The sequence below is a fragment of the Pongo abelii genome, chromosome 18 (genome assembly GCF_028885655.2).
Source record: "Pongo abelii isolate AG06213 chromosome 18, NHGRI_mPonAbe1-v2.0_pri, whole genome shotgun sequence".
Classification (NCBI taxonomy): domain Eukaryota; kingdom Metazoa; phylum Chordata; class Mammalia; order Primates; family Hominidae; genus Pongo; species Pongo abelii.
This window is the reverse complement of record NC_072003.2, coordinates 22,692,164-22,718,427: the sequence shown is the minus strand read 5'-3', so window position 1 is coordinate 22,718,427 and position 26,264 is coordinate 22,692,164. Positions and strand designations below refer to the sequence as shown.

The 26,264-nt window shown below is 42.2% G+C and overlaps 1 protein-coding gene and 1 long non-coding RNA gene across 2 annotated transcripts in view; one reads left to right on the top strand and one right to left on the bottom strand.

The window, feature by feature from the left end:
- Window positions 1-26,264, bottom strand: part of LOC134760425 (uncharacterized) — a 146,191-nt gene that overhangs the window by 11,254 nt on the left and 108,673 nt on the right. The window lies entirely within an intron of this gene.
- On the top strand, window positions 4,029-4,430 carry LOC112131391 (small nuclear ribonucleoprotein E-like). The gene has a single exon (XM_054534836.1). The coding sequence runs from the start codon at window positions 4,029-4,031 to the stop codon at window positions 4,305-4,307; it is 279 nt and encodes a 92-aa protein (XP_054390811.1). The 3' UTR covers window positions 4,308-4,430.

The window sequence follows — 26,264 nt, the reverse complement described above, 5'->3', positions numbered from 1 at the left end:
TTATCTGTGCTGGAAATGGCTATTGGAAATTACCACTGTCTACCCACTGCCCTTCTAACACACATAATCAATAAGCTAAGACAGCTCCCTCTTCCTCACAGTCCTCATCTACTAGCTCTAATTGATCATTACTAGGCATGTTCAGAGGGTCCCGGGGCTTATATGTTAATTGACTGCACACTCATTTAATGAGGAACTCCCCAATTCCCCAAGCATGAGCAGACTCTGTGCTACCTCCTCCATCCTGGTGCATTCTGGGAGCCTGTAGAGGAGAGAGGGTCAGCAGGTGGTGCATCTGATCAATTAATTAGGAGCATGTTGAGAGGTTTGACTCCAAGCCTAGATAATTGCATAATTAAATCTCCACCCATCCTCCATCGCAATTCCCAGTCCAAATGGCTCTCCCCAGCCTGCCATCCCTGTTAGCTGGGGAAGACATGAGCCCTGTTCAGGTCTTTCCTGGGCAGAGACAGCCCCTACCTCTTCTTGTTCCTCATTCTGGCTGAAACTGGTTGGGGAAATGTTCTTTGAGAGCACCTAAGAATGAAAGTGGACCAATTTCCTCAAAAGATTGTGTGGGTGTTAAAGGAAATAATACAAAGTGAAATGAAGCTTTTCAAGGGGAAATACCTCAAATCCTTTGACCTGCCTTCAATTAGCAAGGCTTGTTGATGTGGTCCTCCGCAGATGCTCTGCCAGACAAGGCTAGTTCTTTCTGCCATATTCGTTCTCCTCTTTTCTTTACCATAAGAGCCTTCTTTTTGTTCATGGCACTCACGTATGCAGCTGAAATAAAATGTCCTTCCCAGACTCCCTTGAGCAATGAGTGGCCACAAGGCACTTCTACGCAGTCAGGTGTTGGTAATAGACTTCAGGGAGGGAGATCTTGCACAAATAATAGTACAGAAGAGGAGTTTGCCTCCTGCGCTCCACCTATCTCCAGACACATGCAATGCCTGGAGGTAAAGCAGCCTTTTTGCAACCATAAAAAAATAAAAGCCAACTTCTAAAGATGACTGAGCTGAAAATGGAAGGAGCCTGCATTTATAATGTCATCATGAACAGCCATAACAGCTCATGCTGCCACTCTATATTTGACATGATGTAAGAAAATAAATAAATAAATAAGCAAATAAATATTGGGTGAAACTGCTGTGATCAGCTTTTACCTGCAGAGGAACACACTCCTAACTGCCTAACTAACACAGGTGCTAACATCAGTCACTCACACACACTCACACACACACACACACACACACACACACATATATATACACATATATTTTGAGGTGGAGTCTCGCTCTGTTGCCCAGGCTGGATGACACATAGATATGTCGATATGTAATCATAGTAATAATAACAACCACATATAATGAACATGTGCTATAGCATAGGGTTATTGGGAGGATTAAGTGAGATGAATTATTTAGAACCCCAGTACAATGGCAGGCACAATGAAAACATTAATGAATCTTGACTTTTATCAGAATTTGAGGTTGAGAGAGTTCATTCATAAGACTAATCAAAAAGAAATGAAAGAAAGGTCGAAGGGAGAAGCTAACACCAAGATTTGGGGAACTGCAAACAGAGGGATAGCATCCATGCTGGACTCAGAAAACTTCTCCATCGGCAAAGATCCTGCACCTGCTTCTTACATGCTATGTGACCTCAGGCAAGTTACTTAACCTCTGGGAACCTCAGTTTCCTTTTCTACAAAACTGAGGTAATTGTGAGGATTAAGGAAGATATGCCCAATGTAAGGGCTTAGTGCCTGTGGTTAGCACTTGTGGTTAATTCTGCCCGGAGACAGGCAGGAATCTTAAGAAGAGCCTCTCTCAGAGCACTGAGACAGGTTGCATAAAGACAACACTCCAGTCTCTCAGCAAAGGAGTTTTGCAGCAGTCCCCATGAGAAGCAAGTGGAGGTACTCAGCATATTCCTCACTTTGATAAAAAAATCTCTCAAAGAGGCAGTAAATTACCAAGTCCTTGTTTTAGCTAAATCAAACATACTGCAGATTCCATCGGCATTTAATACTGATATTATGGCCCCAGGAATAACAAGTGAAAGTAATTAAGTTTAATGATTCCAACGAACCCAATATGCTTGATTGCAGTGTGTATGTCTAATTATCTTTCTTTTTTGTTGTTGTCGTGTGTGTGGTATAAACAAGTCCTACTTGTAAAAATAAAAAAGGCACTAATTTTAAGACGTATCAGGGAAAGTTGCATTTGCAGCACCTTTTTGAAGGGTTTGCTTGCTTTCTCAAAAAACTGGTAGGGAGAAAGTCGCTTGGCTTGTCAAAGTGGCAAAGGAGAGATGATGTAATGCTTGTGTCTCTAAATGGTGGGACAAAGCCAGTCTTCCCAATTGCAGAGGAGGAAAGGAAGGAGGCCCAAGCCTGTAGGTCCTCACCAAGGTAAAGGATCAAAAGAGGTTGGGTAAAGGTTAAAGGCAAAGCTTGGGCTGAAAATCCTGAGGCCTGACTATTTTCCTCAGGGAAAGGGTATGTTCTGCTCACCTGGACAGACATCTCTGGGAAAGATTGTTTCACTGGCCTCAATTTCCCCCACACCTCCTTGCATCCACATTCTTTGCCATGTGACTTTCAGTCCTTTTCACTAAAAGGACAGAATGGATTTCCCCACCTTTTGACTTCAGATTTGAACATGTGACTTCCAATCAGATTTGAACATGTGACTTCCTTTAGCTAATGGAATTAGGTGGAAGCAGCATGGTATCAGCTACAAGCCTTGAATGTTTCCACTTACTATCTTGTGTTTCTGTACCACGCTGCTTTCACCTAATTCCATTAGCCAAAGGAAGTCACATGTCCAAACCCAAAGTCAAGGGCTGGGTTTAAGAGGCCTTGAATGTTTCCATTTACCATCTTGTGTTTCTGCCATTGCTGTGTGCCCAAGCTTAAGCTAGCCTGCTGATCCCAGGCAGAGAATGACCAACACCTGGAGTGGTGCCCCTGCAACTAGCCTAGCCTGATCAGCCAATCCCCAGCCAAGCCACAGATGTGTGAACTAAATGTATCCTTATTGTTGACTTACTTATTAAATATCACTAGGATTTTTTTTATGAAGCATAAGGGCTCTGTTATAAACATGAAAACCTTGAAGTGTTTTCAGAATTTTGTGACAATAAGAAATTTTCTGGGGAAACAGTTTTCCAGTTTTCAGGGAATTCTTAAAGCTGCATCTGACCCAAGGGAAATTAGAAAGTCCCTGTAACTGTTAACCACACCTACCTGTACTCAGCCACAAGCTGAAGACTCCCGAGTCATCCTTAGCTCTTCTGTACTTCCCACTGTCTCTTCCCAACTCCCATTTGGTTATATCATGCTAGTAACTTGAAATCAGCCATGGGGGAAGTACTTATACCATCTAAATTGGAAAAAACTACAAACCAAGGCTTCCACATTTCCCATCCCCTCCCAGAGAGTCAGCTTACCAGCATTCATGCTTCCCACCATCAGCTGGGGTCAAGTCCTCTTACTCCTTTGATATCAGCAGCACCCCTTGCAAGTGGTCCCTATTCCACAACCTCACAAGGACATCCTCACCATCCTTGCACAGGGAGCAGCCTAGAGCTGCAGGGTGCGTGTCAGAGTCAAATGATCTATGGTTGAATCCAAGCTCAGCTACTTAGCAGTTACATGATCCCAGCAAGTTCCTTAAACTCTCTAAGCCTCCTTCTCTCCATCTGTGAAATGGAAATAACAAAATAGTATCTAACTCTTAGGGTCGTTAGGAGGATTCAGTGAAATGACTTAGGCAAAACATATAGCACTGAGCCTGACACCTCCTAAGCACACAATAGATGACAGCTCTCATGACTTGGTTCATGTTCACATCATCTTTTGCCTTAGTAATTTGCAGCACCTTCCAACGGACCTTCCTCTTGTTGGTCTTGCCCCTTTCACTCTATCCTCTCCACAGCAGACAGAGAAAATGAGGAAAAAAATTCCAGAATTTGCTCTCAGAGGCAGCGTGTGGGTGTGCTCTTTGTAAAATTCCACCATGGCGTACCATGGCCAGGGCCAGAGAGTGCAGAGGGTTATGGTACAGCCCATCAACCTCATCTTCAGATACTTAGAAAATAGATTGCGGATTCAGGTGTGGCTCTATGAGCAAGTGAATATGTGGATAGGAGGTTGTATCATTGGTTTTGATAAGTATATGAACCTTGTATTAGATGACGCAGAAGAGATTCATTCTAAAACAAAGTCAAGAAAACAACTGGGTCGGATCATACTAAAAGGAGATAATATTCCTCTGCTACAAAGTGTCTCCAACTAGAAATGATCAATGAAGTGAGAAATTGTTGAGAAGGATACAGTTTGTTTTGAGATGTCCTTTGTCCAATATGAACATTTATTCATATTGTTTTGATTACCCTTATGTTATTACAAGATGGGAATAAATGCTATGGGATTGTTTGTATTAAAAAAAAATGAAAGTTGGGGAGGGTGGGGAAAGCACAAATACACTTGTGTTACTCCCTTGCTCAGAACCCTCCAGTGATTCTCCTTTGCCTTCAGGAGACAGTCCTAATTTATAAATGGGGAAACTGGAGTTTGAAGAGGTTAAAACATTTGCCCAAAGCCACACAAGTAGTAAATGACATAGGATTTGAACCCAGACTTTCCATGTCCACATTCTGCCTTTTTCACCACTAAGACATACCAAGGATAAAAGAATAGGTGATTACAAGGTATGGATGGGTGAACAGATGAAATTACAAAAGGGACAGAAACACAGAAGGATAGAAGCATGAGTGGAAGTCTAGAAGGATGGCAGACTCTAGGAGGAAAGGATGGGTGGATGGATGAATGGAAGGATAGAAGGATAGAAGAATAAGTGGACTGAAGGATGAAAATATGGAGGGATTCTCCTAAGTTGCATTCACTCCCTCTGTCTTACCTAGGTTTACCTAGCAAGGGTTCTGTCCCTGGACAGCTACCTGAGACATTTGCTGAGAACATAGCAAATCCTACGGACCCTTCCATTTCCTAGCTCTTAGTTTCCTTTTCTTCCATCAGTTCAAACCCAGATCATCTCTGAACAAGTCTCTCTTGGTAACCAGCTTCCAGGGAACTAACCACTTCTGTCTTCTTCCAGAAGCTCAGGTTTTTTGATTACCAGGGACCAAATTTTGAATCTTAAGAACTAACATTCACTAGGCACTTACTGTATGCTAATTGTATAATTCTGTCATTTAATCTTCACAACACACTTATATGGTAGGTACTGTAATCCTCTCCATTCTGAAGATGAAGAAATAGAGTCACAGAGAGCTCACATAATTTACTCAAAGTTGCAAAACTACAAAGTGGTATATCCCAGGATTGCTGAGGCAATCAGAACTCGAGGTGTGCACTCATAATGACTACACTATACTTTTTCTCTCCTTAGCTACCTCAGCTGGTAGCTCCATTCCCCGCATTTGGATGGAGAATCTATTATCAGTCCATGAGGACTAGAGTCACATTATCTGTTAAGACCTTACCTATGGCATTTCTCATGCACCTATCAATTTATACTGAACAATAGTCATAATGAACAGTCACTAAGTGCAAGTTACAAAAGTTTCACCATTATGAAACCATAACCCTATATGCCACAAAGGCACCTCCCACATTGATTAAAGGGCCACTGGCATTTTGAGAAAAACATTCCTATCAGTGACATAGCCTATTGGAACAAAAGATCCAAAGAATTGTGATGAATGAGACTGTGGGCAAGCACCCATCTCATTTGGTTGAAAATATACCGCAGTGGTTTCAGAATCTGGCCAACCTGGATTCTGGCTCCAGCTCTGTCATTTGGTTAAGATATGTGATGTCAGCCAGTACTTGACATCTCTGAGCCTCAATTTTCTTATATGCAAAATGGGGAGAATAATAGCAGCTTGTATGAACAGTTGTAAGAATGAATGAGATAACCTGTACAAAGGGCTTAGTACAATCAGAAATACACAATTGATAATTATCATGGTGGTGGTTGTTATATCCAGACCGCTGGAGCAACTATGTCTCTCTCTCTCTCTCTCCCCCCACCTCTGTGTGTATGTGTGTGTGTTCAAACAAAGCAAAAAATCAAATTCAGCCCACTTTGACCAAAGGTCCAAGCCTCTTTCCTCTGTTTGTTTGTTTTTCCTTTTCCAAAAGCTTCCCAAAGTCCTCCTGCCAGAGAATCAGTTGGGTGAACTCCTCCTCTGGCTTGATTAACTTCCCCTTGTTAACTGACTGGGTTCAATGCAATTTAATTTCATTGAGAGGAAGTGGTTCAGAAATTAAGGTCGTTTAATTTCTGAAAGGCGAGTGAAAGGTTGCCTTTCCCAAGTGATCTTTCCGCCATTTATTCCCCTTAAAATGAAAAGTACAGTGGTTAATACAATGGCTTCAAGGTTATGTTAGATCACCTTTGCAAATAAGAGAAGAATTCTTTCTACAGGATTTTAATTAGGTCGAGTACAACTAATTCTTCCTTTGGTACTTATTCCATTTCCTTTCCTTCTGTAATTACTGCCAGTGTAACGCTCCTCACACACACAAATGGAGCTGAAGAAAGCCCTGCGATTATCCTTTATTTCTCCTTTATGCAAGAAAGGAGGGGGTTATCTACTGCATTCAGCCTTTGTAAATCTGGGGACTATAGTCCTAATAGCCTTACATGAGTGCCAACCTCACTGTAGGAGTGAGGGGGTTCCTAATTTGATCCCAACACCACAACGCACACATCTCCCCTTCACCTTATCTATAGAAGATGACTAGGCATCAAGACAAAGTAGATCAACTCAGGTACAAGTTGTCAATCAATAAACCTGTATTGAGCGCCTACCAAGGGCTCAGTAGGGTGTTAGGTGCATAGGAGTGGGGTTGCAAAAGAGTTAAAGGAGTTTAGTCAGGTTTGGCGAGACAGATAATTAGCAGGTAAAATAAATCAGCAGTACTCAGCTTGGTTCTAGAAGAGCAAAGTCACTGTGTGTGGTGGAGGACATGAAGGAGGTGGGGGAGGCAACTGGATGTTTCAAGGAGGAGATAAGCCTTGAGTTGACCTTGGAAGCACCAGTAGGATGCAGATCTCTCGCTCTTTTAAAAATACATATTTACTGAGTGCCTAATATGTGCTGGGCATTGTCTAAGTATTTTATATGTGATATTTCATTTACTCCTGTCTTCGATCCTGAGAGGCAGGTGCTGTCTTTGCCCCCACATTACAGATGAGAAAACTAAGACTCTGAGATGTAAAGCAGCGAACTGTTGAAGAACAAATAACACTGGCAAAGCTTGGATGCAAACCCAGGTTTTTTTTCTTTTTCTTTTTCTTTTTTTTTTTTTTTTTTTTTTTTGGAGACGGAGTCTTTCTCACTCTGTCACCAAGGCTGGAGTGCAGTGGCACAATCTTGGCTCACTGCAACCTCCACTTCCCAGTTTCAAGTGATTCTCCTGCCTCAGTCTCCTGAGTAGCTGGGATTACAGGCACACACCACCATGCCCAGCTAACTTTTGTATTTTTAGTACAGACAGGGTTTCACCATGTTGGCCAGGCTAGCCTCGAACTCCTGACATCAGGTAATCTGCCTGCCTTGGCCTCCCAAAGTGCTGGGATTACAGGCGTGAACCACGGCACCCAGCCCCAAACCCAGGTTTTCATCATAGTACTTGTTACTGGCTGTAATTCTCTTGCTTTAATTGTGTATTTATGAGTCTTCTCCATCTAATATGTGAACTCCAAGAGAGGAAGACTTTATCTGGCTTGATTACTGCAGACTACTCAACATCTGGATCCCTGGCTGGCATATAGTAGGTGATCAGCAGTACATGTGGAATAACAGACTGGATCACATACTCCAAGAGCCAAGAGGAGGAAGATGCTATGCTGTAAACTCCAACGAGTCAGTTTCCGTGGCTGTCTTGCACCCTGCAGTATCACTAGCACCCAGGACAATGTCCACAGTACATGACAGCTACTCAATCACTGTTGAATGAAGAAAGGAAAGAAAGAAAGATCACTGGAACAGAAGGACACTCACCAGTTTAGTAGAATGCAAATTCGGGTCAGCTAAACTATTATTCTTTCTCACTGATGGGCAAAGAAATTGTTACAGACTGAGCCAGAGATACTCACTGTCCTGAATCCATTCCCAAGAAGATCCAAATGCCTGGCAAGCCCGTGTTCCCGGTGATCCCCTCTGTGCTTGTCACTTTCGCCTCACTTAAAAGAAAAAGTGCCCTCAGGATCTTACAGATCTCACTGCCAGCTTGGATTCTCTTTTCATTAATTTGTGTTTTCCTGAGGAATATTTATTCATGTAGTCTGTGTTTGGGCAATTATTGAAATTATGTGTAATTAAGGGTGATAGTAAATAATAATAATCACCTAGCTGCAACATGCACTGTTTCTATTATGGATAGGAATTTTGTGCAATTTATTAAGAAATGTTCTAATGTAGGAGTGCTGATTAGAAAGGAGGGAGGGTGTTGTTATGAATGCTTGGTTATCACTATTCTTATGTGACTGCTATGCAAGAAAGTCCTATATCCTGTTTATCCAGCCTTGGAACTGTACTCGTTGAATATTATTACCATTACTACTATTAATAATAGCTATTCAATCCGCCACTTACAATGTGCCAGATCCACTTTAAATCCAAATTAAAATTCAGTGCAAGCTTCAGTGCCTTCTGAGACCAAGCAAACTTGGAAAATGACTTAAGCAGACTGGGCTGGGGATCAACAGGGAGAAGCGGGGTCTGTGGTGAATGGCAGGTTGCATTCCTCATCTACAGGAGACAGCTGCCCCTCAGCTAAAGCCAAATATTGCTGTGAGAAGATGAGGAAATGGTGCTGCCATTTCTGATCTTTTTTCAGATGTCAGAAATATGGATTTTAATGTGAAATTCCCAGAGTTTTAACTGCTGTCTGCCAACAGTCTGTGTGCTGCCTGTGTGCAAGCCTCCATCTCACATCCTCTATCAAAAGCCTCTAGGGAAAACTGGTCCATGAGCAGGGGCTGTGTTGACTTTGCTGAGTGTGGGCCGGGGGAGAGGGGAGAGAGGAAAAATTGCATGGAGCCATTGTAGAAGCTGTAAGAGCCCATTTCTCATTTTTATTTAAAATTTTATGGAGGTAATTTCAGAGAACAATGAAATATCATCAGAAGTCTGGCTGGAGAGGAGAGGCACGTGAAGGAGAATGATAGAGTGACTGGCGGCGCTGATAAGGAGGGCTAGGATAGACCAGTCAGAGTCATGAAGAAAACCATCCTCTTCCCCTGGTCCCCAGCTTGATGGGAAGGGGGCTACATGCCCCTGGAAATCTGCAAAGAGAGGGGGCCAGGCTGCCCCAGCCAGAGGCCCCAGATGTCTCCATGCTAGAGTGCAGTGGGGTGATTCTAGCTCACTGCAGCCTCAAATTTCTGGGCTCAAGTGAACCTCCCACCTTGGGATCCCAAGTAGCTAAGACAACACACGTGCACCACCCCTCTAGGCTGACATTTTTATTTTTATTTTTGTAGAGACGGGGGTCTCGCTATGTTGCCCAGGCTGGTCTCGAACTCCTGGGCACAAGCAATCCTTCTGCCTCAGCCTCCCAAAATCCTGGGATTACAGGCGTGAGCCACCACACCTGGCCAAACCTGACTTCTATGTGACAGGGCAAAAAAGGCTCATGTTCTTCTCATATCAATTTAATTATCATAACTCAGGGAAGTCTTATGGCCAAGTTCCAACATCTTGATATCCCCCCCATAATACCCTAAACTTCCCCCTTGTAACATTCATCACACATTATCTCTTATCTCTTTACGTCAAAACCACTTTCCCTCATGAATATGAGTGCAGGAATTTCATCTGTCTTGTTCACCACTGTCTCCTAGCACCCACATAGTAGGGGCTCAATAAATATTGACTTGTAGAGGAACAAGTGAATGAAGAGTCCTTTGACCTTAGGCATGGGTTATTTAATCACAGAATGCCTCACCTGTGAAACAGGGGTAACAGTAGTACCTCTTAGAATTGCGGTCTTCTTTGTGCTACAACCCACAGAAAATTTGTACTCTGTATTTCATCTGTTCTCCACAATGTGCGTATGAAGTTGGGAGTATTTTTTATCCCAACATTATATAGTTGGGCTTAGAGTAGTTAAATGACTTGCCCAAGGTCACACAGCCTGGAAGTGACACAATAGAGAGATTCCAACCCAGGTCTGTCTGAGTCTTTATTTCCTTCCCCACAGGAGTTTAGAGAGGCAGAAAAGCCATTCTATCAGACCGGTGGAAATCAAAGTAAGCTTTGTAAAGGAGATGCATTTATCCTGGGTTTTAAGGATGGATGAGAATATGGGAGGCAGAGGAAGCAGAGAAAGTATTCTAGGTGGAAGGAATAACTCAGGCAAAAGCCCAGAAATAGCAGGAAATGGCAGATTGATTCAAGGAATGGCTTGTGAATCATTTAAGATAAAGGGGTGGGGAGGTCCTGAGAAAGGCTGAATTCATATCATAAAAATGAGTTCACTCATCCTCTCAACAGTTATGAACTGAGTGCCTGCCAGGTGAGGAAGACATGGACCAAAGCATTCTCATGTCCTGTCTTCTGGAAGCATACTGTCCAGGGCTCTGCCACACTGACTCTTTGCTGCAAGGACCACGTGAAGAAGTAGGCAAGAAATTACTTTGAAAAGCTCAACTGTGCTATTTAAATGCTCTCCTCTGTTCTGCTCTATCTGTTAGACTCTTCATAGTAATTAAGTAAAAGCTCCAATTCAAATTGACATGGCTTTTACAGAAGGAGAATTCATTGACTCAGGTAAGAGAAAAATTGGAGAGCTATCTGGCCTTGTTGGTTCCAGAATTTTTCCAAGTCATCAAGATAGGATGAACAACAACTCTCCAGCCCTCCTGTGTGTATAGTTTCACTCTCCCACAGACTGTTGTCTTTCAACAGCCCCAGATCTCACACCTTCTCAGCTTCACATCACACTGAGATAAAAGCTTCTCTTCCCCAACAGTTGAACTTGAGTTCAGTTTTCATTGGCCAGAAAGTGTCCATGCACTCATCTTAGAACCAATCCCTACACCCATAAGGATAGCATAAGCTAAATGACTTAAACTAATCAGGACCCTCCCTTCTCTGGCCTGGCCAAGCAAAAAAACGTAAGCAAAGAGTTAAAGAAAAGTGGTTCTACAAATGCAATTCCAGAAATAATTTTGCTAGGAAAACAGTAAATTCTGAAAAAAATTAAAAAATTACAGCAGTCCACTCTTACCAACATGAGCTTTGTGATCTTAAGACATCTCACATTATTAAAAATCACATTATAATTACATACAATAGTTTCAGGGGAGGCAGAGGTTGCAGTGAGCCAAGATTGTGCCACTGCACTCCAGCCTGGGTGACAGAGTGAGACCCTGTCTCAAAAAGATAAATAAGTAAATAAAATTATTTCAAGGAACTGAAGAATATCAGATTTGCAAAGCCAAAATTGTGAGGGGTTTTGGCAAAAATTTCAATCACAAAGGTTTCTTTTTTTTAAGTAGATGTGTTTATTTTGTCATTGCAAGCTATAAAATTAACAAAAATGAACGTAGACCTCACTGAGCAAATCCTTAACAGCACTTAGGATTAGATCCAAATAAATGAGCACTGAGAGTGGTGGCTGTCAACCCTGGCTGCACATTAAATCTCCAGGAGAGCTCTTTAACATGCTGATGCTCAGGCCTCAACCACAGTGATTCTGATTTAATTTGTTTGGAGTGTGATCTGGATGTGGGTATTAAAGAAAGAAAAGAAAAAACAGTGGTTCTTAACTTTGGCTGCAATTAGAATCACCTTGAGACTTTTTAAAAATTTCGAAGTCCAGGCTACAGTGCAAACCAGTTGCATCAGAATTCATGGAAGAAACACCCAGGCATTAGTATATGTCGAAGCTTCCAGGAGCAGCACAATTAGCGGCAACCAAAGGGAAGCAAAAGAACATGGCCGGGAGTGGTGGCTCACGCCTGTAATCCCAGCACTTTGGGAGGCCGAGGCGGATGGATCACGAGGTCAGGAGATCAAGACCATCCTGGCTAACACGGTGCAACCCCGCCTCTACTAAAAATACAAAAAGAAATTAGCTGGGCGTGGTGGTGGGCGCCTGTAGTCCCAGCTACTCGGGAGGCTGAGGCAGGAGAATGGCGTGAACCTGGGAGGTGGAGCTTGCTGTGAGCAGAGATCACGCCACTGCACTCCAGCCTGGGCGACAGAGTGAGACTCCATCTCAAAACAAACAAACAAACAAAAAACATGTCCCTAGCAGCCAGACAACAGCTCCCTAAGGCAGCTGAGTGTTCCTCTGCAATGTGTGAGGTAACTTTTCTTCTCATGGCCACATTTTTATTCCCAGTTTTATTTCCATTGTATGCAATCGATGTTTGAGTTAAGTAAGCCATGTCCATTAACTGAATTGATTGCATCACAACCATGTTCCATTATAAAAACTTGTGCCATAAAAGAAGTGGCCTGAGCCAGAGGTGATTTTCATGGTTGACACATGAGATACCACGAGCAACCAGCATTGTCAATGAGCCTAGGTAAGGATTTATATCAAGAGCTAGTATTTAATAAGGGCTTAGCTTGTGCCAAACATGGTTCTAAGCAGTTGACATACATGTGACTTATTTAATCTTCAGAACAACCATATGTGTTGTCATTATCCACATGTTACTGATTAGGAAACCTAGGCACAGAGGAGTTTAGTGACTGGCCCAAGATCCCATGGTGACTAAATGGGGTGAGTAAAGATTTAAGCAGCTTAGCTCCAAAGCCTGCACACTTAACCTCTACATTGTAGGAGGCTGGCCAGAAGTGAAAAGAAATGTTCAATGCGTCTCACTTTATTGACCTCCTGGAGTGGGTACATACACAGCTTGAAGGAACTTTCCTCTGTGTTCTCATTAGAGACAGTGGCTGGTGGCCTCTGGGCTGGTAACCTTTCAGACTAGGTCCACAGGGTTCCCACTTTCATCCGCTGGTTCAAATGATTTGGTGAAGGTTAAAAGATGCTCCGAGGGAGGAGGAGTGAGACAGAGGGGATGGATATTCACCACTCTCATGCACCAAAGTCTGTGTTCAAGAAGAATATTCTCTCTTTACCTCTCTCTCTAGTCAACTGTAACTTAATCTTCAAGACATAGCTCAAGATAACCAGCTCCTCTGAGAAACTTCTCACCTTCTCTCCCAAATGAAGTGTAGAGAAACAATTCTTAAATTAAAAGTTGAGATTCTTAGGGAAGTGGGATGCATTTGTTTATCAAAGCCACCTTGAGGAGCAATTTTGGTTGTGGAAGGATGATCCTGAACGTTTGGAAGGCTCAGGAGACATAGATGGAAAACTGAATGTCTCTGCATAACAATGCAGGAAGAATTTGGAAGCTGCTTGGCAAAAGAGGTAGTGAGGATGTGTGGAGATTCTTGGAGGTGAGGGATAATATCATAACTATAGGAGAGGAAATTTGAAGAGTAATGTTAGTCAATGCCATTCCTCCCCATATCTTGGCAGGTCTGGCAAAAGAACCTTAGAATAAAAATACCTACTGGTTCATCTGAAGCCATTGTATGTGCTACAATTTAACCTCTTTTATTATCTCTACCCACAAAAATAAATATATTCAATAGACCTTGACTTGGCTGACTGGCATTTGGAGAGACAAGATAAAGTAGCTTTGTTGCTTCTTTTTTTTTTTCTTTTTGGAGACAGAGTCTTACTCTGTCACCCAGGCTGGAGTGCAGTGGCACAATCTCAGTTCACTGCAACCTCCATCTCCCGAGTTCAAGAGATTCTTATGCCTCAGCCTCCCAAGGAGCTGGGACTACAGGTGTGCACCACCATGCCCAGTAAATTTTTGTATTTTTAGTAGAGAACAGGTTTCGCCATGTTGGCCAGGCTGGTCTCAAGCTCCTGGCCTCAAGTGATCCACCCACCTCGGCCTCCCAAGGCGCTGGGATTATAGGCATGAGCCACCATGCCAGGCTGTTGGATATTTTGAATGATGGAGAGAAGAGAGAAGAGCACATCACAGAAAACAAGAGACAAATACACTTAACAGTAATGGAAATGAGAGCTGTAGATATGAACATAAGCCACCACAGGATTTAAGAAAATCCTGAGGAAGTCTTAGTTCAATAGCATGAGATACAGTTGGGGATATAAGCAGATGCTATTTCATTCTTCAAAGGCAAGGCAACTCCAGCTATTCTTTGAGTGACACAATGTTTCTTTTAATGATGGTTTTTCAAAGGCACTAACCTCTCCTGTGCACGTTTGCAGCATTTTATAGAAAGCCTTAAGAATAAATTTTTTTAATAGTCTTAATTTTGGCCATTCTGAACCATTTTAAATTCCCCAAATGCTTCACATTTTTATTCTCTTCCAGACTTTTGTACATGTTTTTCCTTTTGCCTGAAACATGCTTGCCCACCATCTTTGTCCATTTTAATTTCTACTAGTCTGTCAGATCTTAGCCTTAGCAGTTACTTCTTCTGACATATTAGTGAAGATGCTTAGATTGCTAGTAAAAATAAAATCCAACTCAAAATGGCATAAAAATAGGTATTTGCTATTGTAATAGAAACTTCTTTTAATAATTTCAATTTTTTATTTTAGATTCAGGGGATACGTGTGCAGGTTGGTTACATGGGTACATTACACAGTGCAGAGGTTTGGGGTATGAGTGGTCCCATCACTCAGGTACTAAGCATAGTACCCAATAGGTAGTTTTTCAGCCCTTGTCCCCTCCCGCCCTTCCCCCAGTGTCTATTGTTGCCATCTTTATGTCCAGGAGCATCCAATGCTTACCTTCCACTTATAAGTGAGAACATTCCATATATTGTTTTCTGCCTCTGCATTAATTTGCTTAGGATGATGGCCTCCAGCTGCATCCATGTTGCTGCAAAGGACATGACTTCATTCCTTTTTATGGCTGCATAATATTCCATGGTGTAAAGGTACCACATTTTCTTTATCCAGTCCAACATTAATGGGCACATAGGTTGATTCCATGTCTTTGCTTGAATAGTGCTGTGATGAATATACACATGCATGTATGTCTTTGGTAGACCAATTTATTTTCCTTTGGATACATGCCCACTAATGGGATTGCTGGGTAGAATGGTAATTCTGTTTTAAGTTCTTTGAGAAATCTTCAAATTGCTGAAGTGGCTGAACTCATTTGTATTCCCACCAACAGTATATAAGTGTTCTCTTTTCTGCATAGCCTTGCCAACATCTGTTTTTTATATATATATATATATATATATATATATATATATATATAAGTAGATATTTCTTATGTGCCACTTCTGATCTTCTCAGTGTGTTAGCTTCTTCATGCTGCTGGATCAGCAGCCAAGGAAAGGAATTAGTTACAGCACTGATGAGGTTAGTTGATTCTGAGTACATAAAAGACTACAGATACCACTGCAAAGCTGGGGCAGGAAGAATTCACTGGGGAATCTTTTGGTGTTTCCATGCCCTGTGAGCACAGAAATCTGTTAGTTTCAGGAACTGTGGCCCCAACAAGGGCAAGGTAACAAGGGCTCAGTCTTCTCAGGCATGAAATTCCAGGTTCACCCCATTCAGCCAGACATGCTCAAGTGCTGGTCGGGATGAGAGAAACCTAGCATAGTAGCGGAGGTTGAAGAGGATGGATATGAATTATGAGCTCCTAACCTAGTTCAGTTTGTTTCACTGGCCTTTTTGCCTTGAGTCATCTCAGAGAGTTTTGCCAATTACCATCTTGATATGGACTCTGTAATTGGATCAGACTTGTACTCTTCTTCTCAAGGAAGAAATAAGGGCATCTTGTTTTCAAAAGTAGAGGTAAAGAGAGGATCTGGTGATGCAATGGGCAGACTGTATCAGACACTGTATCATCCAACTCATTCTAGCCACCACTGAGATTCCATCAGAATTAGGCATAATCTGACTGTACCTCAATTTATCACTCCACCCGCATCACATGTTTCTCATCTCCCTCCCAGGGTTTCCCTGTTAACACCAAGCTGTTGGAAGGTATGGGAACTGAGTTGCAACCCATTCATGCAAAACCCAGAAATTTAGGCAATTAACAAACCATAGGCAAATTTTTGCTTAATGGGAGATGGAAGTTGATGGATAAATCATCCTCCTTTCTCCTATAATGCACTGACCCAAGATTCAGTTTATATCCATTCTTGGAGACAGTCACACTAAGGAACAGCAAACTTAATAATGTTTTCTCATACTGGCTCTTTCCCCCTTCCCTGCTTTGTTCTCTCTGTCTCTCATACACGTTCCCAAATTTGCACCCTTTAACGAGGGGATTATTCGTTCTTTGCCTCAGGATCTGCGTATTTTTTTTTTTTTGTAAACCAAAGATAATAGTAATGCATAACAAAAGGTACAGAGGTAGGAAATTCCAGAGTTCCGATGGATATGTGCTGTTTTTATCTTTCCAGTTTTCCATCTTCTTGTGTTGCAGTTTGCCTTCACATTTATCCTTTCAAAGTTGAACAAGGCAATAGTAACTCCAAGCATCAGAACTTCAAACAAAACTGTTCAAATTCTGAAAAAGAAGTGAGCATCCTTCCTAAGATAGAGGATACATCACTCAGAAACTCTCCAGACTTCTGAGAGACATCTCACATCTCATTGACCAGAACTGCACCCCATTCCCAAGCTGTCAAGAGGAATTAAATTTCTTACTCCAATCATAATTCATTCCTTGGGACTGGAAATGATTCATCCTACCCTGAATCACATTCTTAAACAACAACAACAAAAAAGTTCTGTTATAAAGAAAGAAGTGAGGAATTAATAGGAACTGCTGGCACAGTTGGAGTCATTTTCAATACCCCTTCACCTTTTCCTGTTTTCCACTATGGAGACTAAACAAGCAAGATATTCACTTTCCAGCTTCCCTTGCAGCTAAGGGTTGCCACGTGATCGATTTCTAGACCTTGCATGTAAGGGGAAGTTCTCTGGGGGCTTTTCCTTCTTGTTAAAAGGATAGTGACATAAAAGCATGCTGTCTCTCTTTCTACGTATGAAAGACCAACAAGCTGATAAGGTGGAGTAGAAAGATGAAACAAACCTGGCTCCTTAATTACATCTTTGAGCCACTGAAGTAGCTCTGGGATGGTTTTATGCTATATTTTTTAGTTATATTAGATAACCGTTTTTCTTATTTAGTCGTTAGTATTTAAGTATTACATTACATGCAGCTAAAAGCCCTTGTGACTGATGAAGCAGCCAACGGTGTCAGCCATTTCCAGGAAGTACAGATAGTATTAGCTATCCCTTTCCTCTGACACCCAAGGCCTACTGTTCTTACGGCCGTTATTGCTCTACATTTTCATTGCTTGGTTAAACAGAGAGTCCTTTGACATATATATGTACAGGCCAAGGCTGAGCACAGCCATGAAGATTGTGGTGCAGGATTCCTGCACAGGGCAGTCGGCTGGACTAAATGGTCCCCAAAGCCTCTTACAGCTTTGAAATCTATAAGCCCAATTCTTTTAATATAAATGGCCCCTTTCCATGTATAAACATAAAAGAAGTTTTCTGACTCTTGACCTAGACGAGTTTGAATTTCCTGGAGTGGTTCAACTTGGCAGCCCGGGAGCCAGGACTTGAACAATAGTCTAGTTGACCAGCATTTTCCTACCACACAGGGTAGCTATGAGAATTTTTGTCTTTTTAAATGCATGATGTCATGGCAAATCACCAATTTGTGATTCAAAATAGGGAAAAGCAATGCAAGCATGCAACTTGTGCAAATGTTCCTATTCTGTTTGTAACATGGGGAATTTCCAAGCTAAATTTCCATTTTGCAGATGACTTGGGGGTTATTTGCTATTCTGAGCAGGTCGGTCCTCATTTCTCCATCCACTGTATGAAGAAGGCATACGGGAAAAAAAGTGACCGTGTGTAAATGTTTCTTTCATATTGAAATAATATTAATAAAGCATTTCCTGTGGTTATGGCTAATAAGTCACTTGTTTCCATTTTCTGTATGCAGTAAAGACACATGGAAAAATTCTGATCAATACCCTGTTAAAAGAAGGTTAGAACCCAAAACCGTCTCGCAGAGTGTGGTATTTGTAGAGTTCATTATAGTCTGTATTAACAAAGGAATTTTCACTGGGGAAAAACAGAAAATGGAAAATTTAAAAGTTGACCAAACAGAAACCTTTAATAAGAAGCCAATGACACTTTAAATGTGTTATACCCCTTTTGTTTAGGAAATGTTCTCAATATTTTTGTCTCTCCTCTTTTAATGGCTTCTTGGTGGCCAAGCAGAGAGGATAGAAGAGAATGAAACTAGATATCCTCTAACTGTTTGCCAGGTACTCGGTAAGTCATGTCACAGTTATTATCTAAGTCATTTTTATTTTAAAAATGTTTTAAAAATTATCTAAGTAATACATGCCCCCTGCAAAATTTTTAAACAATTCAGAGGCACAAAAATTAAAAAGTGAATGCTCCCCTTCATCCCTAAGCCCAATTCCACTTATTCCTTGGCAACAATCTCTATATTCTTTAATATATATCCATACTGATATACATTTTCTGTACATTGTCAGAAATACACATATTCTTAAATTAATATGCTAGCAAACTATGTTTTCACCTATTCTAGGATGCAACTTTTTAAAAATTTAAAATCTCAAAATAATGCTGCATTTTACAGTTAAAGGCATTATAAACCGTCCACTTTCTTCTTCTTATGGACGTATAAAATAATGGTGCATCCTGCAGTAAGTGGCATTTTAGAGTAACAAAATACAGTAGATATGGAGCTTACATGATTATATAGATGTATGATTGTGTGGATTGCTACAGACAGCTTTCAGCATACTTGGGTCTGCCTCATTCATTTTAACAGCTACATGATCTGTCATTGTATAACTGTAGCCTCGTTTATTTAGTCATATCCATTAGAGATGGACTTTTGGCTTCTTTCTAGATTTTTCCCAGTAGAAATAATGCTGCAGTGACCATTCTTGTCCCTATATCTTTGGTCCCATGTGTAAACATTTGTGAAAGAGATTCCTATCTCATTAATTCTCATAGCTACCCTGTAGGGTAGAAATCAGTCAGTCACTCAGAGCTCAACTAGGTACATATTCAACTCATGGCTCCACGGCTGCCATGTTGAACAACTTAAGAGAGTTCAAACTGTCGTCTAGATCAGGAGTAGCAAACTTTTTTTCTGGAAAGAGCTAGATTGTCAATATTTCCATCTTTGTGGGCTATACTATCTCTGTTGCAACTACTCAACTCTGCTGCGTAAAAGCAACCACAGACAAAACAGTAATGAATGAAGTTGTTGCAATAAAATCTTATTACAGAAACAGGCTGGGGCTGAGTGCAGTAGCTCAGGCCTGTAATCCCAGCACTTCGGGAGGCTGAGGAGGAGGGATCACAAGGTCAGGAGATCAAGACCATCCTGGCTAACACGGTGAAACCTCGTCTCTACTAAAAATACACAAAATTAGCCGGGCATGGTGGCACACGCCTGTAGTCCCAGCTACTCGGGAGGCTGAGGCAGGAGAATCATTTGAACTCGGGAGGTGGAGGTTGCAGTGAGCAGAGATCATGGCACTGCACTCCAGCCTGGGTGACAGAGCAAGACTCCGTCTCAAAAAAAAAGAAAAGGAAAGAAACAGGTTGGATTTGTCCCATGTGCTGTAGTTTGCTGAGCCCTGTCTTAGGTGAAGAATCCTCCTGGGAGTCAAGAAGTGCACAACATGTATGGCCCTTTATAGTAGCCCTGTCTGGCTCTTTACCTTCACGGACACAACTTAGGATAAATCTCATAGTCCTTCCCAGCTTGAGTTTTACCTTTAACTGTGAACTATAATACACAATCATAAAACGTTTCAAAAGTATGCGTTACTGAATTAAAGTGAACACACGAGTATATGTCCATGAATCCATTTCTCCTCCTGAGATTTCTTAAGAAAATAAAGCTATGTTTGTATTTATGAGAATTAATGAAATGCTACACATAGAGCATTTGCAAGGACTTAAAAAATGCTATTGCTCTTTAAAAAATTTTGTTTTCTCCTACTGATGAGGAAGTTCATAGTAATTAATCCACAAAGCCAGGAAGCCAACAAGGTCATTGTGACTCCATAACCTGTGCCTCTCCGACAGCACCTGCTGCCTCAAAAAAAGGAGCTACTACCTAGAGAATCTGAATCCAGAGAAATTAAAAGAGTTTGATAAAATCCCACCTTGTCAGCAGTGGACAGAACGGTAGGCTCTAGATCTTAGACTATCTAGCAAATTCACTGCCCACAAGAAAAGGCAGATTGTGTAAAATCCAGGCCTTCAGGCTTGCAGACATTCCCAATCAGTGGGTTTTCCTGTTATTTATGCCAATGCAATCAGAACACAGTTCCACCACCTAGATGGAAATGCAGCTACAGAGATGTTGATAAAGCTGTCACAGCAAGACGGAGATAGCGAGTCTCGTTAACATTAAGAAAAGAACAAACCCATAAATAAGAGATTATCGAGTGAAATAAGATAGTCTCTCTTCCAACTTCTAACAAATCTCATGTGCAAAGCCATGTAATTTCCCCAGGCATCCTCCTTGCCATCCAGATGTATAGAATATGAATTGTGCAGGGGAGGGAAATTGATATGCAGAAGAAAGTGTTGGCAAAATAATTAGAGCCGTGAGGCTTTCTCAGTCTTGGGTTTCATTGGAGAAGTCACCAATTGTGGAATTATGGCTTCCAGAGCACACTGATTATGTAACGGAGCAGTCCCTGAAAAGAGCCTGGAAAGGACAGACAGGTGGTGGGACTGTACCCATGAGGGTGAATGGCAGAGCCACTAAACAGCTAAGGGCCACTTCCCAGGGGGGTAAGAGCAGGTGCCACCCGCTTTGTGGCACTACCTGCCCAGTACAGTCATCTGCACCACTCTGCCCATGGAGGCAACCAGCTCTCTGCCTCCCCTCTCACTTTGTAGCTCAGTCATCCCTACCATTCCTTCTGGCAGTGGCCACACTCAAGGCCACCTGCAGGTTGAAGCTGATTGGAAAATAAAAGTTTATATCAAGTTGCTAAAACCTGACTGACTAAGAGCCACTTGCAGAGAGGGACCTGCTGGGTCTGTATTCCCAGGGGGCCCTCAGCTCACCTGCTGGCTTACAGCAGGGAATCTAGAGATGCTTATCGATTGGAATTGACTGGAGCCACCAACAAAACATCCATAATGGAATAGGAAAGAGAGAAAGGAAAGAGGAAAGAGGCAGGAGCAGGAGAAGGGCGGGGAGAAAAGTCAGAGGAAGGAGAAGGGCAAAGAAAGGCACAAAGATGCTTAAAATGTGCATGAACTTCAGCAAATAAGGATAGAGGAGGAGAAGAGAGAGGGAAGTCAGTGAGAAAGAAAAGCAAAGAGGGTGGTGAACATGGGTGGGCTGTGAACAGAGCAGACCTGCCAGAGAGATGGGAAGATACAGAGGGAAATGACAGAGAGAGGGGTGGGCTGACAGTATGTATTGAGACAGGCAAACAACAAGGCCACACATGACAGATACCCAGAAAGACAGATGGACACAGCAGTGATCAGACCCATCCATACGGACACAGGGACACGGAAACAAGAGATAATATAGCTGAAGCCCAAGGATAGACTCGGGGGACTAGAGAATTTCCCAGTCTCCCAAGGGAATCCATGTTTCCAACTAATTCCTTGGTAGAGAAATGGAACAGGAAAAAAAAAATGTCTTTCTGGAAGAAATGCCTCCTGAGATTCTGGGAACCTGTTGCTCGGAAGGTGGGAAATGTCCTCTGTCTCCTGGCTCCCTGCCAATTCTGCAATGAAGTGGAAGACTGGGGCTTGCGTCTGAATCCCAGCAAGCTTTGGGGGCTGGGAGAGGTTGTTCCTTTCTGGGCTCCAGGGTCCTTGTGTGGGAAGTTGTGAACCAGCAATGAACTCTACTTACCCTCACGGAATAATTGAAAAGATCAGCTTTTCAAAATAACCCCATGAAAGGTACATCACCCTCTGAGAACATCTAATGATGAAGGTGAGAAGTTAGTTTGATTTCCGTGAAGTCGTATATTCATTGTCATTCTTCCCTTCCTCCCTCCTGCCTGCCCTTTCTCTCCCTCCTCTCTCCTCCTCCTCCACCCATTCTTCTCCCTCCTCCTCCCCACTTACTTTTCTTCTATTTCCAATCCACCCCTACCCCCACCACACATTCTCGTCTGATTTCTATCCCAAAGAGACCTGACTTCAGCCTTCAGGTCATGAAATATTCAATCCACTTGGACAGGTTTTAATTAATCTTGGGTTTGATTTAGGTCATTGTGCTTTGACGCCTGCCTCCATAACCCTGTCCTGGATCCAATTAACCAGCTGTGAGCACTGCCCTGAAGACACAGACAAGAGCACCTACTCTCAGGGACCAGGGACCTGGTTTGCTGAGGCACCTGCAAACATTCTCTTGCCATCCCCTTGTATTGCCAGGAAAAGGTGGCATGTGGGATAAGATCTGTCCTATAACAGAGTAGAAGGTGAATTTTAAAGGACGAGAAAAGAAAAATGCAAACCAAAAGCAACTGACAGCTCAAGCTGCAAATATCCCGATTATTAACAGGCTGACCGGATCACAAATACAGATGTTTCATCAGAAGTCCATGATTGTCCTCACCTAACTGTTCTCATCATCCCCACCTCCCATATGGACTTCATTGTCAGAGGATTCATTTGCACTTGTTGACATTTTGCTCTGTTTAAAACAATAGCTTTTTCATTGCTATTATTGTATTGTGCTAGCGGTTTTGTCTCATAGGTTGAGTCACAAATAAAATTAAATGAATTAGTGCATGTAAGGTTTTCAACACAGTGCCAGGCACCTGTTAAGTGCTCGACAAACATTGGGTGTTTTGATAAATTATAATCATTTTCATCATATCTACGTTGGTGACAGACGGTTTTCCATTCTATCTGTAGTGGATCACACAACATCCAGCTCTCAGGTGGTTCTTAATAAGGTTTGTAAAATAGCTGCAGAATGTTTTTGACATTGAGTGTAGGGTTCCCAAATAATCTGTCGTGTCCCACAGTAATCTCCCATCTTTCCTAAACTCCTATTCAGTCATTCAGCAAACATTTACCAGGCACCTACTGAATGCCAGGTATCATGCTAGATGCTGGGGATTCTCAGCTAGGCATGATAGAAATGGTTCTTGCCCTTTAAAAAATTACAATAAGCTAAGCCACAGGACTTACTATCCATGCCTGTAACAATAGCAAATCCTTACATAGCACTTACTACAGTCAGGTGTGGTTCTCAGCTCTTTACATACTTCCCATCTAGCCTATGAGGGATAGAACTCTGTAACTCTCATTTTTTATTTTATATGTGTTTCAGTCTATTCTCATACTGCTATGAAGAAATACTCAAGACTGGGTAATTTATTAAAAAAAAAAAGAAAAGAAAAAAGAGGTTTAGTTGACTTGCAGTTCCACATGGCTGTGAAGGCCTCAAGAAACTTACAATCATGGCAGAAGGCAAAGGAGAAGAAAGGCACCTTCTTCACAGGGTGGCAGGAAGGAGAAGCGCCAACCAAAAAGGAAAAAGCCCTTATAAAATCTTCAGATCTCATGAGAACTCACTCACTATTATGATAACAACATGGGGATAACCGCCCCCATAATTCAATTACTTCCCACTGGGTCCCTCCTACCACACATTGTTGAGGGCCAATTGCTGGTCCGATGACATGAGGGGCCTACTGGAGGTTGAGGCTTAAGGATTCAGATCAAGCCTGGATCTTATTGCCCTGGACTCTCAAGGGGAAGGAGTCAGTTACCAGCGCCAAGAGGTAGAGAAGGCAGTGGTTAATAATTTGGGACTATGGGAACATGGGAACTACAATTCAAGATGAGATTTGGGTGAGGACACAGCTAAATCATATCAATATATGTAGAGACTGAGGCCCAGACAGGCAGATTAATCTGCCCAAGGTCACACCGTAATAAACAGAAACACCAGGATTTAAACCCAGGCAGTTTGGCTTTAGGGTTCACAAAACTAACCACCAAGCTATGCTCTTGCATTTGGTACACACTGCCTCTTTCTGTTAGCAAACTTTTGTTGGTTTCTGCAAGTAGATTTAAATTTCTTAAACTCCATAGAGGCGGACAACTATTAATGGATGTTGGGGGCTAAGAAGAGGGGGAGTCAGAATGACTGCTTATTTATATGGACTTTCTGTCTGAAGTGATCCAAAAGTTCTAGAACTAGATGGTAATGATTTCAAAACATTGTGAGTGCACTTAATGCCATTGAGTTGTACACTTTAAAATGGTTAAAATGGTTTTTGTTTGTTTGTTTTTGTTTTTTGAGATGGCGTCTTGCTCTGTCGCCAGGCTGGAGTGCTGTGGTGTGATCTCAGCTCACTGCAACATCTGCCTCCCAGGTTCAAGTGATTCTCCTGCCTCAGTCTCCCAAGTAGCTGGGACTACAGGCATGCCACACGCACAGCTAATTTTTGTATTTTTAGTAGAGACGGGCTTTCACCATGTTGGCCAGGATGGTCTCGATCTCTTGACCTCGTGATCGGCCCTCTTCGGCCTCTCAAAGTGCTAAGATTACAGGCGTGAGCCACTGTGCCCAGCCAAAATGGCATTTTTAAATCCTGAAGTGCAGGATTGTCTTATAACTTCATATCCCCGTCATTTCTGGATCTTTAAAGTTTCCAGCTAACATTTCTTGTTCGGTTGACTGATTGCCAGTGGTGTTAGAAATGGAGCTTGCTTTATTTTTATCATTATCACTCTCATGATTATGAAAAACAGAGCCCTTTTAGGTACCCAGAAGATCCTCATCCATGTAAGAGCAACTGGAGCCACAGACAGGGCTGATTCTGAGGCTGAGGGGAATCAGGTGTTTGGTTCCAGTGAGGTGTTTGGTGTTAGGAGCTGGGCTAGAGCAAGAAAGGTGCTTTCCAAGAAGCAAGGATGCAAAAGGGCAAGTTTACATCAAGACAGAGTTGAGAGGGCAAAGTTCAGAGCCAGAAGAGTAACTCAAGCTTGAGGTTTGAGGGGCAAATCAGGCATGCAAACAGAAATCAACGTCAGATCAGGGACTGAAAGAATCTCAAGCCTTTTGGAAAGAAGAATGTAATAATAATATCATAAAAATAACAATAATAGGCTGCACGTGGTGGCTCACACCTGTAACCCCAGCACTTTGGGAGGCCGAGGGGGGTGGATCACTTGAGGTCAGGAGTTCAAGACCAGCTTGGCCAACATGGCGAAACCTCATCTCTACTAAAAATACAAAAATTAGCCAAATGTGGTGATGCATGCCTGTAATCCCAGCTACTCAAGAGGTTGAGGCAGGACAATCGCTTGAACCCAGGAGGCGGAGTTTGCAGTAAGACAAGATCGTGCCACTGCACTCCAGCCTGGATGACGGAGCAAAATTCCATCTCAAAAAAATGAATAAATAAAAAATAAAACAACATAACAATAATACTAAATCAAACTCTTAAATAGTGCTTTCCACATGCCAGATACTGTTTCAAGGATTTTCATATAGTTACTCATTTATTCTTTATTATTATTATCTTTGCCTCTATTTTACAGATAAAGAAACTAAGGCACAGGGAAGTTAAGTGACTTGCCCAGGGTCGCACAGCTAGCAAGTGAAAGAACCTGGATTCCATGGCGGGTGATCAAGAACCAGACTGACCTCTTAACCATATGAGGTAGGAAGTTCATCTGGATTTATGATTCTGGTCCTGCTGAGGGCCAATTGCTGGCCGGATGACATGAGGGGCCCACCGGAGGTTGAGGCTTAAGGATACAGATCAAGCTTGGACCTTACAGCCCCGGACTCACAAGTGGAAGAGTCAGTGACCAATCCCAAGAGGCAGAGAAGACAATGGTTAGTAACAAGGACTGAACTGGAAGCCAGGGCTTGGATTCTAGCTTTGCCACCCAGCAGTCATGAAACTTTGTGCGAATTATTTCATCCCCTTCTACCTCAATTTCCTCCTGTATAAAATGGGGATACACTATTACCTATCTCGTAGAGTTGCTGCGATGATTATATGAGTCTATTTTCATAAAGCATTGAATACAGAACCTGGCACAAAGTGAATGCTAAATCAAATGAATCCATTAGAAATAAGAGCTGTAACTTTTTGTGTCTTAGTGGGAAGTTGGGGAAGCAGTGACCCAACTGGGGATTTCCACA

Bases quoted from the DNA above. Each gene is read 5' to 3' on its own strand.
- LOC112131391 (XM_054534836.1), top strand. From the start codon at position 4,029: ATGGCGTACCATGGCCAGGGCCAGAGAGTGCAGAGGGTTATGGTACAG.